General features: G+C 36.6%; 2 protein-coding genes across 3 annotated transcripts in view; one reads left to right on the top strand and one right to left on the bottom strand.

The window, feature by feature from the left end:
• The window catches only part of LOC120418698 (zinc finger protein 813-like), a 70,832-nt gene extending 62,792 nt beyond the window's left edge, over positions 1-8,040 (top strand). For both annotated transcript variants that reach the window (XM_039581164.2, XM_052706875.1), the window contains exons 4-10: positions 1,252-2,046; positions 2,116-2,593; positions 6,255-6,347; positions 6,412-6,810; positions 6,870-6,961; positions 7,018-7,407; positions 7,478-8,040. In XM_039581164.2, coding sequence (XP_039437098.1) covers positions 1,252-2,046; positions 2,116-2,593; positions 6,255-6,347; positions 6,412-6,810; positions 6,870-6,961; positions 7,018-7,407; positions 7,478-7,840 — 2,610 coding nt within the window. In that variant the 3' untranslated portion in view covers positions 7,841-8,040. The remainder of the gene's footprint in view (positions 1-1,251; positions 2,047-2,115; positions 2,594-6,254; positions 6,348-6,411; positions 6,811-6,869; positions 6,962-7,017; positions 7,408-7,477) is intronic.
• LOC120418713 (uncharacterized) overlaps positions 1-14,524 on the bottom strand; it is a 406,326-nt gene that overhangs the window by 240,491 nt on the left and 151,311 nt on the right. The window lies entirely within an intron of this gene.

The following is a 14,524-nucleotide window of genomic DNA, read 5'->3' on the forward strand; positions in this document are numbered from 1 at the left end:
GTAGCCGTGTAGTCGGAGACGAACATTTCATTTTTCAATTCAGATTTTTCGACAAGTTATGTGGTCAAAGTCATTTTTAGAGGTATTTTTTGACTATTTTACGGATAACACTATCAAATTAAAAGAATTCAGTTTCAGAAAATAATGATTAACAAACTTAAATAATAAAACATTACAAATAAAATTCATTATATTCTAAACTAGATAGAAACCTTTTTCCAGTTTATTTATTGTTTGAATCAATATTTGGTGCCCAGCAAAAACACATGCTTTTATTTCTAATCCAATCAGCTATTTCTTATAAAAGATATGATATATGTAAATAACAATTTTCACAACTTTTAGTCCAACAAATTTACGTGTTGTCACAGAAGCAGAATTTCTATATTTTCCTCTCTTATGTAAGGTATGCACTTCGGAAGGAACCGGTCAAGAAAAAAAATCCAATGGGCAGCAGTGGCAGTGCAAGCAAGTCAGAGAGGGTGAAGAAAAGCCCCAAGAAATTGCTCCCTCTCCTTTGTTCTGCTGTTAGTAAAGCTGTTTCTTGACCCCTTTCCTTCCGATCTGCATACTAGCCTTTAGCCGTGATAAGAATCGATAAATAACGTGAGTAAATATCTTAACATAATATTTCTTGTTTCATAAAATTAGAATTAGAGAATGCCTTACTGGAAACAGACTAGAAAATAGTTGTATGTATACTTGTAAAAAAAATCGGCGGTCAAAATGTTCTAAGTCAAATTAAAAATGAAAACAATAACCAAACATATTTTATCAAGCAGAAAAATTACACAAATAAGTCTAACATTTTGTAAAATTCTACTAAAGGAAACTGTTCGACAATAAACTGCATTCCTCACCTCGTCGCCCCAAAATCATCATCATTTACACTTAAAAATTGCCCAAACTGTTGCGCGCCAAAACGGCGACGATTCTCATTCACATTTTCCCCCAAAATTTCACACCCCCTCCCTCCCGCCGTTTCATTCCACGGTTTCGCTTCGCGGCAGCAATCACACTTATTTGTTAAACAAACTCTTTTCACTTTTTTTTTTTTGCTGCCGCTTTTTTACTGCTACAATTCTCTTTCACACGTCCAAATGGTCCAAATGGAGAGTGTCGAGGAAAAAAAATGTTTCAAAAAAAAAAACGCGGATCGCGCACGCAAATGAACAGATTGAAACAAATTAAATTACAAAAATGGGAAGTTTTTTTTTCTCAACGACTTTTTTCTGATCTCTTTTTTTGCAGCAAAAATCCGGTGAAGGACGATACGAGCTCTCGGTGGCCGGTGGAAGCAGTAGCGATTATGCAAAACAAGCGGTTGTGCCCCAGGTGGCCAACGTGGCCGCGTCCCCAGTGGAACCGGTCAAGCCCCAACCTCCAGCGGTTCAGCAGCAGACCTGCAAGTGCGAGTTCTGCGAGTATCTCCAGGCGAACCGGATCAGTCTGGGCGGCGTGGACCACGTGTTCCAGTGCGAGTTCTGCGGCGAGGGGTTTGCCAGTCAGGGAAACTTTAACCGGCATCGCTGTGGGAGTACGGACATCCAGGTCTACCGGTGTGAAGTTTGTAGAAGGGAGTACGGAACGTCGCGGACGGAACCCAGTGTTGGAGTGGGGTTGTTGGAGGGAGCCCGGGCAAAATGTGATATCTGCAATCGAAACTATGTGCAATCGACGACGACGACGACGAGTTCGACGACCCTTTACGGGCAGGTCGGACGACCTGCGCTGGCGGAGGCCAACAGCTATGCCAAGATGACGACCTCCGAAAGTCCCATGGAGAGAAGTGATCTCGGCGGTATTGAAGAACCGTTCGGAGCGGACAGTGAGTGTATCAGTGAACTGTTGACGGAGGGGACTCCGGTCGTGGAACCCCTTCCAAAGACCTTCTACGTGCTTGCAAACTCGGAAATGAATGCCGGTTCCTACCTCCAGAATGCCAAAATCAGCAGCGAATCCGGCGTGACCAGCCTGCACCAGTACGACCAGTACGAGGACGAGGACTACTCGTCGATGTCTGAAGATGAAGCTATTGTTCCAATAGTAAATACGACCTCCCAGCCGACGAACCAAACCATACTAACTTTCCCTCTCGTTTCTTCCCACCAACAGGAACCCTATGCCAAATCGCCCAACCAGGAGCAAGCCAAAACCGAGCTGCCAATCCAGGAGACCCTGGTGGACACCAGCAGCAACGCGGTCATCCCAACCTTCCCATCGTTCAACTCCGCGGAGACCATCCCGGCAATGTCCACCAACCTAACCGAGGAAGAGGAGTGCGACTCGTCCAGCAAGGAACCCTCCTCCGGCGTGACCCCGGACCGCCCCTTCAAGTGTCACATCTGTGAGCGGTCATACCGAAATCACAAGAACCTGAAGGCGCACATCAAGGGGGCGCACGAAGGCATCCGGGCGAATCAGTGCGAGATCTGTGGGAAGAACTTTAGCGGGAGCAGTTATCTGGTGATTCACCGGCGGAGGCACACCGGCGAGAGGCCGTTCAAGTGCGGGACCTGCGGGAAGGCGTTCGTGGACAGCCGGGCGCTGTCGGTGCACGCGAGGTTGCACACACCGGGGAATCGGTTGAAGTGTGAGTATTTTTTGAAGAGGCGTTAGTTGAACAAAAAACTAAAAACTAAAAACTAAAAACTAAAAACTAAAAACTAAAAACTAAAAACTAAAAACTAAAAACTAAAAACTAAAAACTAAAAACTAAAAACTAAAAACTAAAAACTAAAAACTAAAAACTAAAAACTAAAAACTAAAAACTAAAAACTAAAAACTAAAAACTAAAAACTAAAAACTAAAAACTAAAAAACTAAAAACTAAAAACTAAAAACTAAAAACTAAAAACTAAAAACTAAAAACTAAAAACTAAAAACTAAAAACTAAAAACTAAAAACTAAAAACTAAAAACTAAAAACTAAAAACTAAAAACTAAAAACTAAAAACTAAAAACTAAAAACTAAAAACTAAAAACTAAAAACTAAAAACTAAAAACTAAAAACTAAAAACTAAAAACTAAAAAACTAAAAACTAAAAACTAAAAACTAAAAACTAAAAACTAAAAACTAAAAACTAAAAACTAAAAACTAAAAACTAAAAACTAAAAACTAAAAACTAAAAACTAAAAACTAAAAACTAAAAACTAAAAACTAAAAACTAAAAACTAAAACTAAAAACTAAAAACTAAAAACTAAAAACTAAAAACTAAAAACTAAAAACTAAAAACTAAAAACTAAAAACTAAAACTAAAAACTAAAAACTAAAAACTAAAAACTAAAAACTAAAAACTAAAAACTAAAAACTAAAAACTAAAAACTAAAAACTAAAAACTAAAAACTAAAAACTAAAAACTAAAAACTAAAAACTAAAAACTAAAAACTAAAAACTAAAAACTAAAAACTAAAAACTAAAAACTAAAAACTAAAAACTAAAAACTAAAAACTAAAAACTAAAAACTAAAAACTAAAAACTAAAAACTAAAAACTAAAAACTAAAAACTAAAAACTAAAAACTAAAAACTAAAAACTAAAAACTAAAACAAAAACTAAAAACTAAAAACTAAAAACTAAAAACTAAAACTAAAAACTAAAAACTAAAAACTAAAAACTAAAAACTAAAAACTAAAAACTAAAAACTAAAAACTAAAAACTAAAAACTAAAAACTAAAAACTAAAAACTAAAAACTAAAAACTAAAAACTAAAAACTAAAAACTAAAAACCAAAAACTAAAAACTAAAAACTAAAAACTAAAAACTAAAAACTAAAAACTAAAAACTAAAAACTAAAAACTAAAAACTAAAAACTAAACAGATTTTCAGAAAAAAAATCGATATTTCATGCAAAAACAAATTTGACATAATTTTTCCATGTAAAATTGAATTTGCAATCGAAAAGTACCTTACAGATTTTTTTGATAAAAAGCTCCGTTTTCAAGATATAGCCACCGAAAGTTTCATTTTAACGAAATATTTGCAGTTTTTTTATTTTTGAAAATAGTGACCATGAGTGACAAATTCTACATTTTTTTTAAAAGTTCAAAAATTTGCTTTGAAATTGTCTAAGAGACATTGAAGAAAAAGAAACATCCGATTTTCAATGTTAAAACATGAAGCATTCGTAAAATTTTCCGATCTTTTCGAAAACAATATTTAGATTTTTTTTTTGAATGAGGACTAACATTTTAAAAGATACAAACATTCAATATTACCGTCATCAGAGGTGAAATTGATTTTTGCCTTCCTCACCTCAATGAGGAAAGGCTTTAAAATCACTCGAAAAATGAACTTCTTTATTTGACCTCGTAGACCCACCTTCACGTATACCTATCGACTCAGAATCAAATTCTCAACAAATGTCTGTGCGTGTGTTTGGATGTGAGTCCGTGCACCGAAAAATATGCACTCGATTATCTCCGGACTGGCTGAACCGATTTGGACCGTTTTGGTCTCATTCGATCCGTCTTGGGATCCCACAAAACCCTAGTTAATATTATGAGGTTTAGAAAAGTACTTCAAAAGTTATGCTAAAAAAACGATTTTAGCTAAACTTCGGAAGATTGTAAAAAGGGTGGTTTTTGTAAGAAAACCCATCATGCTGTATATTATTAGAAAGGTATTTGAAAGACCTTTCCAACGCGTTAAAAAGATTGTAGATCTGACAACCCCATCAAAAGTTATGAGCACTTAAGTGTTATGTATAGACTTTTTTGAAGCCGGATCTCAAATATTTTGATGAAAAAGTTGTCCGGATCTATCATGCGACCTGTCGTTGGATAGGTAATCAAAAGACCTTTCCAACAAGCCCAATAGATTGAAGATCTGACAACCCTATCAAAAGTTATAAGTACTTTAGTGTTTTTGATATACCTTTTCGAGGACGGATCTCAGATAATTTGATAAAAAAAATAAGTGTTATTTATAAACTTTTTTGAGGATGTGTAGTGTCTTTACTTTATGAATGTGAGGAAGGCACCAACCACCTAAAGGTGGATTAAGTAACGTTTTTTAAGTTGATGTCATTAAGGGAGCGTTCTTTTATAACGTAACGCAGTTGGTTGAGAGGGAGATCGAGGTCCGTATTATTTTCCTTATTTTTTTTTAAATTTGTATGAAAATGTTGTAACGAGGGGATAGTGGGTCAAAAATCCATATTTTTGCTTTGAGTAATAAAAGAACCCTTGCTAAGTGCTTCATTTTTTTCAAGGTATGATCTTGGTGATTAGTAGAGAGAATGCGTAACGTGATTTTCGAATGATCCCACTTTGTTTACTTCTACAAAGTTGGAGGCTGTTCAAGCACAAGCATGACTTTTTTGTTACTGGTAAATGTGCTGTTTTATGATCAGTACTATTTTTGATGGAAAATTGTGTGTGCGAGAGTGTCATTCTGCGATGTCGCAGATAAATTCCCTGGCTGATTTTGGAATCCTGCAGCTTTTCCTGGTTAAGCGAAAAAAATCGCTAATTCTAGCGAAGCTGATCCAACAAACAGAGAAAATTTTTCACTAATAAAAAATGAAGATCTCGCCTTCAACTTTCATAAAATTTCTTGACTTCAACTCCAGGTCCTCAAAATCCACAAATTTTTGATTCTTAAAAAAAAAACAATTTTTAGAGATCGATGAAAATACTCTCTACATTTGGCAACAGTAAATTGGTTCCACTTTGACAGTTCAAAATTGAGGCCGTTTTGCGAACCACTATTAAGCATCCAGGGTATGATAGAAAACGGAAGAATAAATTTGTAAATTTCGGGTACAAATTATATGATTCCGTGTTAAGAAGCCAGGTGGCTCCCTGGTTTCATTCTGAGAAAGAGAAAAAAGTTCAATTGAGGAAATGATTATTTTAGCTTTTGTATACTCCAAATTTACAAGTTTATTTTTTCGCAGGAAATGAACTAAAATTCAATTCTGTCGATTGGAGTGTATTTAGGGAGCCCAAATCTATCTTACCTTGACGGATCTGAAGCGTTTACTAACATCAACTTGAACAATGTCGAGTTATGTAATGTTATTAAATATAAAAACAGAAAACACAGAAAAATCACGTTCAAAAGTTTTTTTTTCAGACTTGTTGTATGTATAGAAATGTTGTATAAAATTCGATTTGGTTCAGCTCTCGTCGTATTTATTCAGGATTTGCAACTCGTTTCATTAACTACTATAAATAATTGAATTAAAAAAAACCAATGCTTTATTTCCAAATGATGTGTTAGTAATAAAAACAACTTTTTTCACCATTCTAGGTATGAAATGCGAAAAGACCTTCTCGAGCGCATCTGCCCTAACGGTCCACAACCGATTACACACCGGCGTTCACCCGTACAAATGTGAAATCTGTAAGTTGATTCCTACGATGACCTTTGAACCATTGTTACCTAACCTAAAATTCTTAAATTCCAGGCGACAAAACCTTCCCGCAGTACAACAACCTCAAGCACCACATGAAAAAGCACGAGGCCACAACGACCACCACGAGCGTCGTCCCAACCGCATCAGAAAGCTCCCGCACGTCCACCACCCTGGAATCGATCGCTAGCCCGAGCAGCAGCAACAGCAGCACGAGCAGCAACCTCTCGTCAACGAGTAGCAGTAGCAGTGGGATCAGTTCCGGGTCGACGTCGTCTTCGACGACAACGCTGGACTACAAGTGTAATGTTTGTGGTAAAACGTTTGGGAGTTCGGAAGATCTCCAGGGTCATCTGAACCAGCACTGCAAGGATCGACCAAATCAGTGCGAGTTCTGTTCGAAGGTGTTTCCGCGGTCGTCCCACTTGATAATTCACCGGAGGAGACATACAGGTTTGTTTGAGGTTGAGTGGTTTGGAGGGTTGGGATATTGAAGATTTGATTTTTTGCAGGTGAACGACCCTTCAAGTGCAAATACTGCGAGAAGGCGTTTGTGGATTCGAGGGCACTTTCCGTTCACACCAGACTTCACACCGGAGAGAGGGTAAGCAGCCTTGGTTTGTAAGGTTGATGAAGATCTAACCCAAGTTTCTTCAACAGGTCACGTGCGACATCTGTCTGAAGACGTTCGCCAGCAGTAGCGGGTTGATCGTGCACCGCCGGATCCACCTGGGAATTCACCCGTACAAGTGTGACTACTGTCCAAAGTCGTTCGCCCAGTCTACGGCCTTGAAGTACCACCTGAAGAAGCACGACACGGCGAACCTTCCGACGACCACGAACGACGAGTCCAAGCACAGCGATTCGAGTCAGCACTCGGAGCAGTCGGATCAGCTGGAGACGGCAGCGACGACGACCACGTCGACTGAAATTGACCAACAAGCCAAGACGGGCGGCCAGGTCAAGTGCCAAGTGTGCAACAAGTTCTTCCGCTCGGCCGAGTACCTGGCACGGCATCGGCGGACCCACTCCGGTGAGCGACCGTTCCAGGTAAGCGCCAACCCGTGGCCGTAGCCGACCTTGCCCCTGTTGTCTACAACGCCCTGTTGACCTGTTTTAGTGCGAACTTTGCGGTAAGAATTTCAGCACCATGAGCTACCTGGTCATCCACCGGCGCCGGCACACCTCGGAACGTCCCTACAAGTGCCCGGCCGGCGGCTGTCCAAAGGCGTTCGTCGACAGCCGGGCCCTGCAGGAGCACAGCCGCTCGGTGCACGCCAAGATTCGTGTACCGTGCGAAACCTGCTCCAAAACGTACTCGAGCGTTAGCAACCTGATTGTCCACCGGCGAATCCACAGCGGAGTTCACCCCTTCGAGTGTGTCCACTGTGGGAGGTCATTCGCGCAGAAGAATGCTCTCAAATACCACCTAAAACAGCACGGTGATGATCGTAAAGAGTCCCCAGAAGTGGGATCTTCCTAAAACCAGACCAGTATTCCCCTTAAAAAGAGAGAAATCGCCGTGTTTGTATGCATGCCCAAAATCCTTAGTGTACATTGTAGTATTTAAACAATTTTAGAAATCAAACCGAATGTAACTAGTGCAACCAAGAATGTAAAAAAAAAACAAAACAACCAACCAAACAAAAGAATCGTTCCTTATTTGAAGACTTTTAACTTAATTTTAGAGAGATAACAAAAGAAACGTTAAGAAAATCGCGCGAACTAAACCAAAGTAAGAGTAAGTGTAGTAAAAAGAAAAAAAAATAAAACAATCTTTTAATTTATTACTATAAAAACATTCGCATCTGTATTGAAAGAAATTCCCTCCTCAAATTCTCAACTCAAAGTTTGTTTCAATATCGCCGTCCACATCTAATAAGCAATAAAACAAACCGAACCCGAACTCTGCACGTGCGCAAACCACCTGTTTCTTTCACGGTTTCATCGCAGTAGGCGGTGTGACGCGCGGGGGCAATTGCACTTGCTGCAAGTGCGCACTTTTTTTGGCGTTTTCAGTTTTGTTTTTGTTGTTGCGCGGGCTCATATATCAATCAATTGCGCTTGGACTGCTGGGATGGTGTACGCAAATGGTTGGCAGTTGTATTTTTGCGCTAAATTGTTAAAATGTTGATTGCGATCTCCGTAAGGAGTGTGTAACAGCAGAATTTATATCGGGCTTGAGGCGATTTTCTTTCGGTTGCAGATTGGTGATTGGCGTAAGCATCTGGAAAGTGCTAACGAGCTGGGGTTGCTTCAAGAAGAAACCAAGGAGATAGAAAAAAGTGATATTGTATTTTCTACCGATTTATATCATTACTCATTCACATTTCTTTTATTTTCTACAATTGGGTCCTAAAACTAAGTTAAGATGGCTGATATTATTGTTCACCACGTTAAAGCTTATTTTTCTAAGTACAATGACCCTCTGTACGACAATAAAGAGTTTAAAATGGATTTTTAAATCAATTTAAAAAAATAAACCTCTCGTTCCTTCATGACAGAAAAGGTCCTACTTGACCATAGTAGATCCATCGAAAAAATGTTGTCTTGTCAATATTTTTTTGCATTAAAATGAAGAATAAAGTGATCAGAAATGGTTTTTGCTCGTGTTTTTTACCGTTGTACATAGAGGGTGACGATTCTCGAGATTTTCAATTTCCCGGGAATCGAGAGTTGTATTTTGCTATTTCCCGGGAATTCCCGGGACCCGGGAGTTTTTTTAAACTATGCAATAGTGCCAATAATTTAACAGAAATGTAATAAATTTGTTCAGTAACATGTTATGTTATAAACTAATTCAGTTACAATTAATTCAAACTTATTTAATGAAACGTTAATTTAAGTAGCCTCGTTGTATAGTTCACAGTTCTACATTTTGATATTTTTTTCTGAATTTTGAAGCTTTTTGCATGAACTTGATATTAGATTTTTAAAAATTTAAAATAAGCTAATATATAATTTCCCAGTACCTTTATTTTGCAATTTTATAAATTATGACTCAAAACAACAATTTAAAATTGTTTTTCCTTCTTGGGCCAACTGTAAATATTAAATGAAGAAATATTAACAGTTATCCGGAAAACCAGAATTTTTACAATTTGCGGACCTAAACATTTCAAAGAGTTGCAGAGTTATTTTTCCAAAATGTTATTTAATATTGAGGTTGATGCTAAACTCAATACTACTGTTGACATCAAAAAGGAAATTACCTTGATACAGCGAAATTAACTTACTTAGAATAAAAAAAAACAAAATTATAAGGTTTGCTATGCTCGAGAGATGATAAAGAAAATGAACTTATTTTAAAAATGCTTTTCCTTCTTAGAAATAATAAATTGAAATTATATTTAAAAAAAACTTGAGATTTTCATTTCTGGGGTGTACCTGCAAAGTATGCTTCATTGTAACTTTTATTTACACTCAATTATGGTTATTGGAATTTTTTGACAAGTTAAAATTTACACTTTCTAAATAAGAAGATTATAAAAGCATTGGTTTAATTGAACTTAAATATCGATCATTGAACACTCAATGTTCTGGACAATTTCGATTTTTTCAAATGGTTTTCTGATTAGTTTATATAATTTGGCTTTCATATTTATAAGAATAAAATTTCCCGGGAGTCTCGTCCAAATTTCCCGGGAATCGAGAGGTCCAAAAATGATCGATTTCTCGGGAATTTTTTCCCGGGAATTCCCGCTCGTCACCCTCTAGTTGTACATAAAATGGACATAGGGCGTTAGTACCCAATTTTCTTATAAATTAATAAAACAAATATAGAAAAATTGTACCGTTACTTGTTGGAAACAATTTTTCTTATCCGATTCCGGCATAAGCTTAAAAAAATATTGGACATGAGAGTGTTTTTTTTATCAAAAATTCAAAAAATTACGCTACTTTTTGTTACTTGCCCACAATGTTTCAAAACAGATCGCTTCAGCAGCAAAGTAACACAGTTGAGCTTGAACATACTCTACTACCAACATTCATTTTTTTAAGCATAAAATTGTCTTTATAAACTTAATATTTAAATAATAATGTTATCAGATGAGTGTAAAAAGAGATTTATTGATTTTTTTGTTTGAGATATTTAAAGTTTTTGTGATTTTTTGTTGTACAGTACCGCAAAACTATTGATTGCAAAGTGAGCAACCGAGATGAAAAACTTAAAAAAAATATATTTTTTAAAATATTTATGTAAACATAAAAATATTTGCATCGGCATTAGGATGAGAAGATAAAAACTCAATTATCCTTCGATTTCAACGATTTCAGTTATTCATGTCACCAAAAACCAAATTTGGCGAACAAATATTTGTTCGCATGATTCCAAATTTTAATAAATTGATTAAATGCTAACAATTGAATACGATAGAAAATGCCTTTTCCCACATCATAATGCATTTGGGTTTATTTCTAAATACAGTCCAGACTCGATTATCAGAAGTTCGATTATTCGATAATTTGTATGGAATAATCGAATCTTGAACAAAAAACATATTTTTTCCGTGCTTTTTTTTCTTTAAAATTTAGTTCGAGTTCTGCGACCACATTTTAGTCAAAATTGAATAGCTGATTGCCTACAATTACAAAATGCATTTTTTCAATATTTCATCATTTTGGCCGCCATCTTGAATTGAAAAAAAATAAATCCCATACATAATCGTAGTTTGGGGTCATACTGGAGCTTGACAATCAAAAATAAGACAAAGATTTTTTTGAGATTCCATTATACAAAGGTTCGATAATCCGAAGAGAAATCGAGTCTTGTCTTGAAGTCTTGAATGTATTTTAAATAATAAAGCTCCACTGCTATTTTTAAGGTTGTTTAGGTGTGTTTAGGAGTTCGGTTTGAGCTACTATTGTGCTACGGAAGGTTTGTTTGTATTGATTTGAGGTATATTTTTATTTTTTTTTTGTAATTTAATGTTATTTTATATTGTTTTGTTTTTCATTTTACTCGATAGTATAAGAACTGTTCTACAACCTTCCATGATAAAGTTTGATAGCTTTTTAATTTTTTTTTAATTCCTTTTAAGTACCGTAAACCGGTGTGACTTTGATAGCCCGGGGTGAATTTGATAGGTTTTTCAAATGCCCGTCAAATCAATATCTAAACATTTTTGATAATTTTAAATTTGTAAGCTTTAGGGGTAGCTTATTATCGAACATGTATGCAAAAATGCGACCTTTACTTTGGTTGTATCAAAATTAGTAGCCAAGTCAAATTTTTATTAATGTCACCCCAGTTTACGGTAACTCTTTTTTTTATGCATATTTCTCACATCTGTGCTGATTTTTTTTCCTGTATTTGGATTTGGTTTATGGATGACCCCAAACAAACATCAATGCTTCAGACTAAACTGTTTGTCAAAAATAAGGCCAAACATCATTCCAAACCTATACTATTCTAGTAGGGGGAGAGGGGGTAATATGCACCCCTGGGGCAAAATGCACCCCCTGCTTTTCTAGGTATTTTGAAGAATTTTCCGGGGAGAAACTCATAGAAATTGGAAGCTTAACATTGCTAAACCATGCTGGAAAAATTTGAGCATCGTAGTTTAAAAACAGCTTAAGTTATTTGCTAATCTAATTTTCGTAGAACTTTCATTATGATTTTTGGACAATATAAAAAGTATTTATTGTTATTGTAAGTATTGAGGTATATAGTTTTTGCCATAATCTTCACTATTCTGTAAATAGATGAGGCCAAAAACATCAAAAAATGCATTTTTAATTAAATTTTCTGCAAAAGGCGTGGTCGGGGCAAAATGCACCGCTGTTAAGCTCCTTTGTAAAAACAGCGGTGTCATCTAGTGGTGACTAGTGAAAACTGCTTTTACCCGGAGCAATTTGCCCCATTGTTGTGGTGCATTTTGCCCCATTGTTGCGGTGCATATTGCCCCGCATGGTTGTTTGAAATGAATCAAAAATGTTTTTAGAAATTTGATATTTTCGAACAATTTTGAGGTTTTTTTAAACTTTCTTCACATGGATGATGAAAAATAATAGTTGTTTTAGAACATCGAACAAAATTCTTCCACAGTAATGCTGTAATGGTTGAGAAATCACAGTTTTCCCTTAGGGGGTGCATATTACGCAGGATCTTTTAGATTGCAACCCCCCTAGAGATGAGATAAGTTTCAATATTAAAACAATTCCAAAAAACAATTGTTTTATTTGCCCGAAATAAGATCATAGATTGTTAAACGAGGAAAAGTGTCTAAACAAATGCTTGAACAAAGATTTGCAATGGCCTGACCGTTTTTTTGAGTTATGTTTAAAAATGTTGAAATTTGCTTTAAATTTTTTTTTTGCAATTCCGTCGTGAAACTATTTACTTTTCCTGTCATTCTTGAACGACGAAATAGCCTACTTTTCTGTACCAAAAATAACAGAATCAAATAGCAACACTTTTCAGAATAAATGCTGAAAAGTTCTACTTTTCAGCACTCAAATGGGTGCTGAAAAGTTGATTTTTTCAGCACTTGTTTCGAAAAGTAACACTTTTCAACATTTTTTTTTTATTTAAACGATTTATTGACAAAATACATGAAAATTTGACATAAAATTTCACTCAGTGTGTGTTTTTTGGAATTGCAAAAAATGTTGTATGGAACTCGTTGCAAAACTTGATTTTTTTCAGCACTCTTCGTATTTATCCAACTCGGTGAACCTCGTTGGATAAATGTACGACTCGTGCTGAAAAAATCCTCTTTTTGCAACTTGTTGCATAAATTACTGTTTCAATACTCGACTCCAGACTCGACTTCGGTAATTTTCTAGGCAATCAACCATTCAAACTCAACTAAAATGGGGTCGCAGGATTCGCTTTTGATGTTTTGATGCATGAAAATAAAAAAATACGAAGCTTTTTTTTGTTCATGATTCGATTATCCGAAATCCCATACAGACCTTCGGATATTCGAAACATCGTATAATCAAGTCTGGACTGTATTATGTCATAAATGTTATGTCTCCTATTTAGATCAATTAAACGGACCTAAAACTAAACCCATTCAAACCGATACAAACTTACACGTTCCAATAAGCTGACTACCTCCTAGCATACTACTGAAGCATATCAATTACGTGCAACGTGTTAATCATGATTACACCTGCGCCACACGGAGATCATAACTTTCCCTTTCGTGTTTGGTAATCAAAACGACATTATCCGGACGGAGTCAGTTCAATCAGGGCTTAGCTAGAGTTAACCTTTGATACTTTTTCCCCATCAAAACGGACATCTCACTTGTCAACTGAGTTGCATTTCACGTCGTTGGTCGGAGAATTAATGAGCAGGCAAAACCGCAAGATCAAATGTTGGCGCGGCGTGACCAGGTTTTATTGGCCATTAAAAAAGGTTGAAGAATCGCTCGACCTGTGCCAACTCAACAACAAAGACCAACTCAGCTCACAGCCTCACAGCTCACTGAAAACCGTAACCGATCCGATGCGCCCGACCGAGGTGCGAGAAAAGAAAGAGAATCCGGTGTTAATGAACTGATCATGTTTATTCTTCCGCTACTGACGGAGTCTCATGAGCTGAGCTACTGAAACTGATGTAGTTTGAGCCAATTTGGGTAACGAAACGAAAATGAGTACAGAGTTTCCTATCGAACGGAAATTCCCAACATTCGTAGAAGAACAACTGCAATTATTTGCATAAACAACCGGTGACCTGCTTACAGAAAGGGCATTCTCCAAGGTGCACCAATTGACACCTTTTAGCACATTCACTCCAAACTCCAAGTTTGGCACCGCCGACCTGGAACATCGCGATCGATTGCCACTACTGACCCAATTGGCAGCTCCACCCAAAAAAACGGTCCAGCTATATTTTTACGATTTTCTTACACTTTTTCTTTTTCTTGTTTTCACCTTCAATTCCACTGCTCGGTTCTTGGTCTATTCGGATTCGGAATCTGAGTCAATAGTTCACCACGTGAGTGTGTGAATGAGCGATTTCCCGCCAGCGATTATGCTCATTGATTCATTATATAGCAGACGGAGCTGAAGATATCCACAACATAAGCTTCCTGATTAGCTAATTTTGAGGCTGAGCGCGCGCGCGCTCTTTTTGGTGTTTTTTGATAGCGATTGGTTGGTTTGGCTGCCAAACTTTGGTGAAATTGAAAAATTCCCGATAAATGGGTTGATG

The sequence above is a fragment of the Culex pipiens genome, chromosome 2 (genome assembly GCF_016801865.2).
Source record: "Culex pipiens pallens isolate TS chromosome 2, TS_CPP_V2, whole genome shotgun sequence".
Classification (NCBI taxonomy): domain Eukaryota; kingdom Metazoa; phylum Arthropoda; class Insecta; order Diptera; family Culicidae; genus Culex; species Culex pipiens.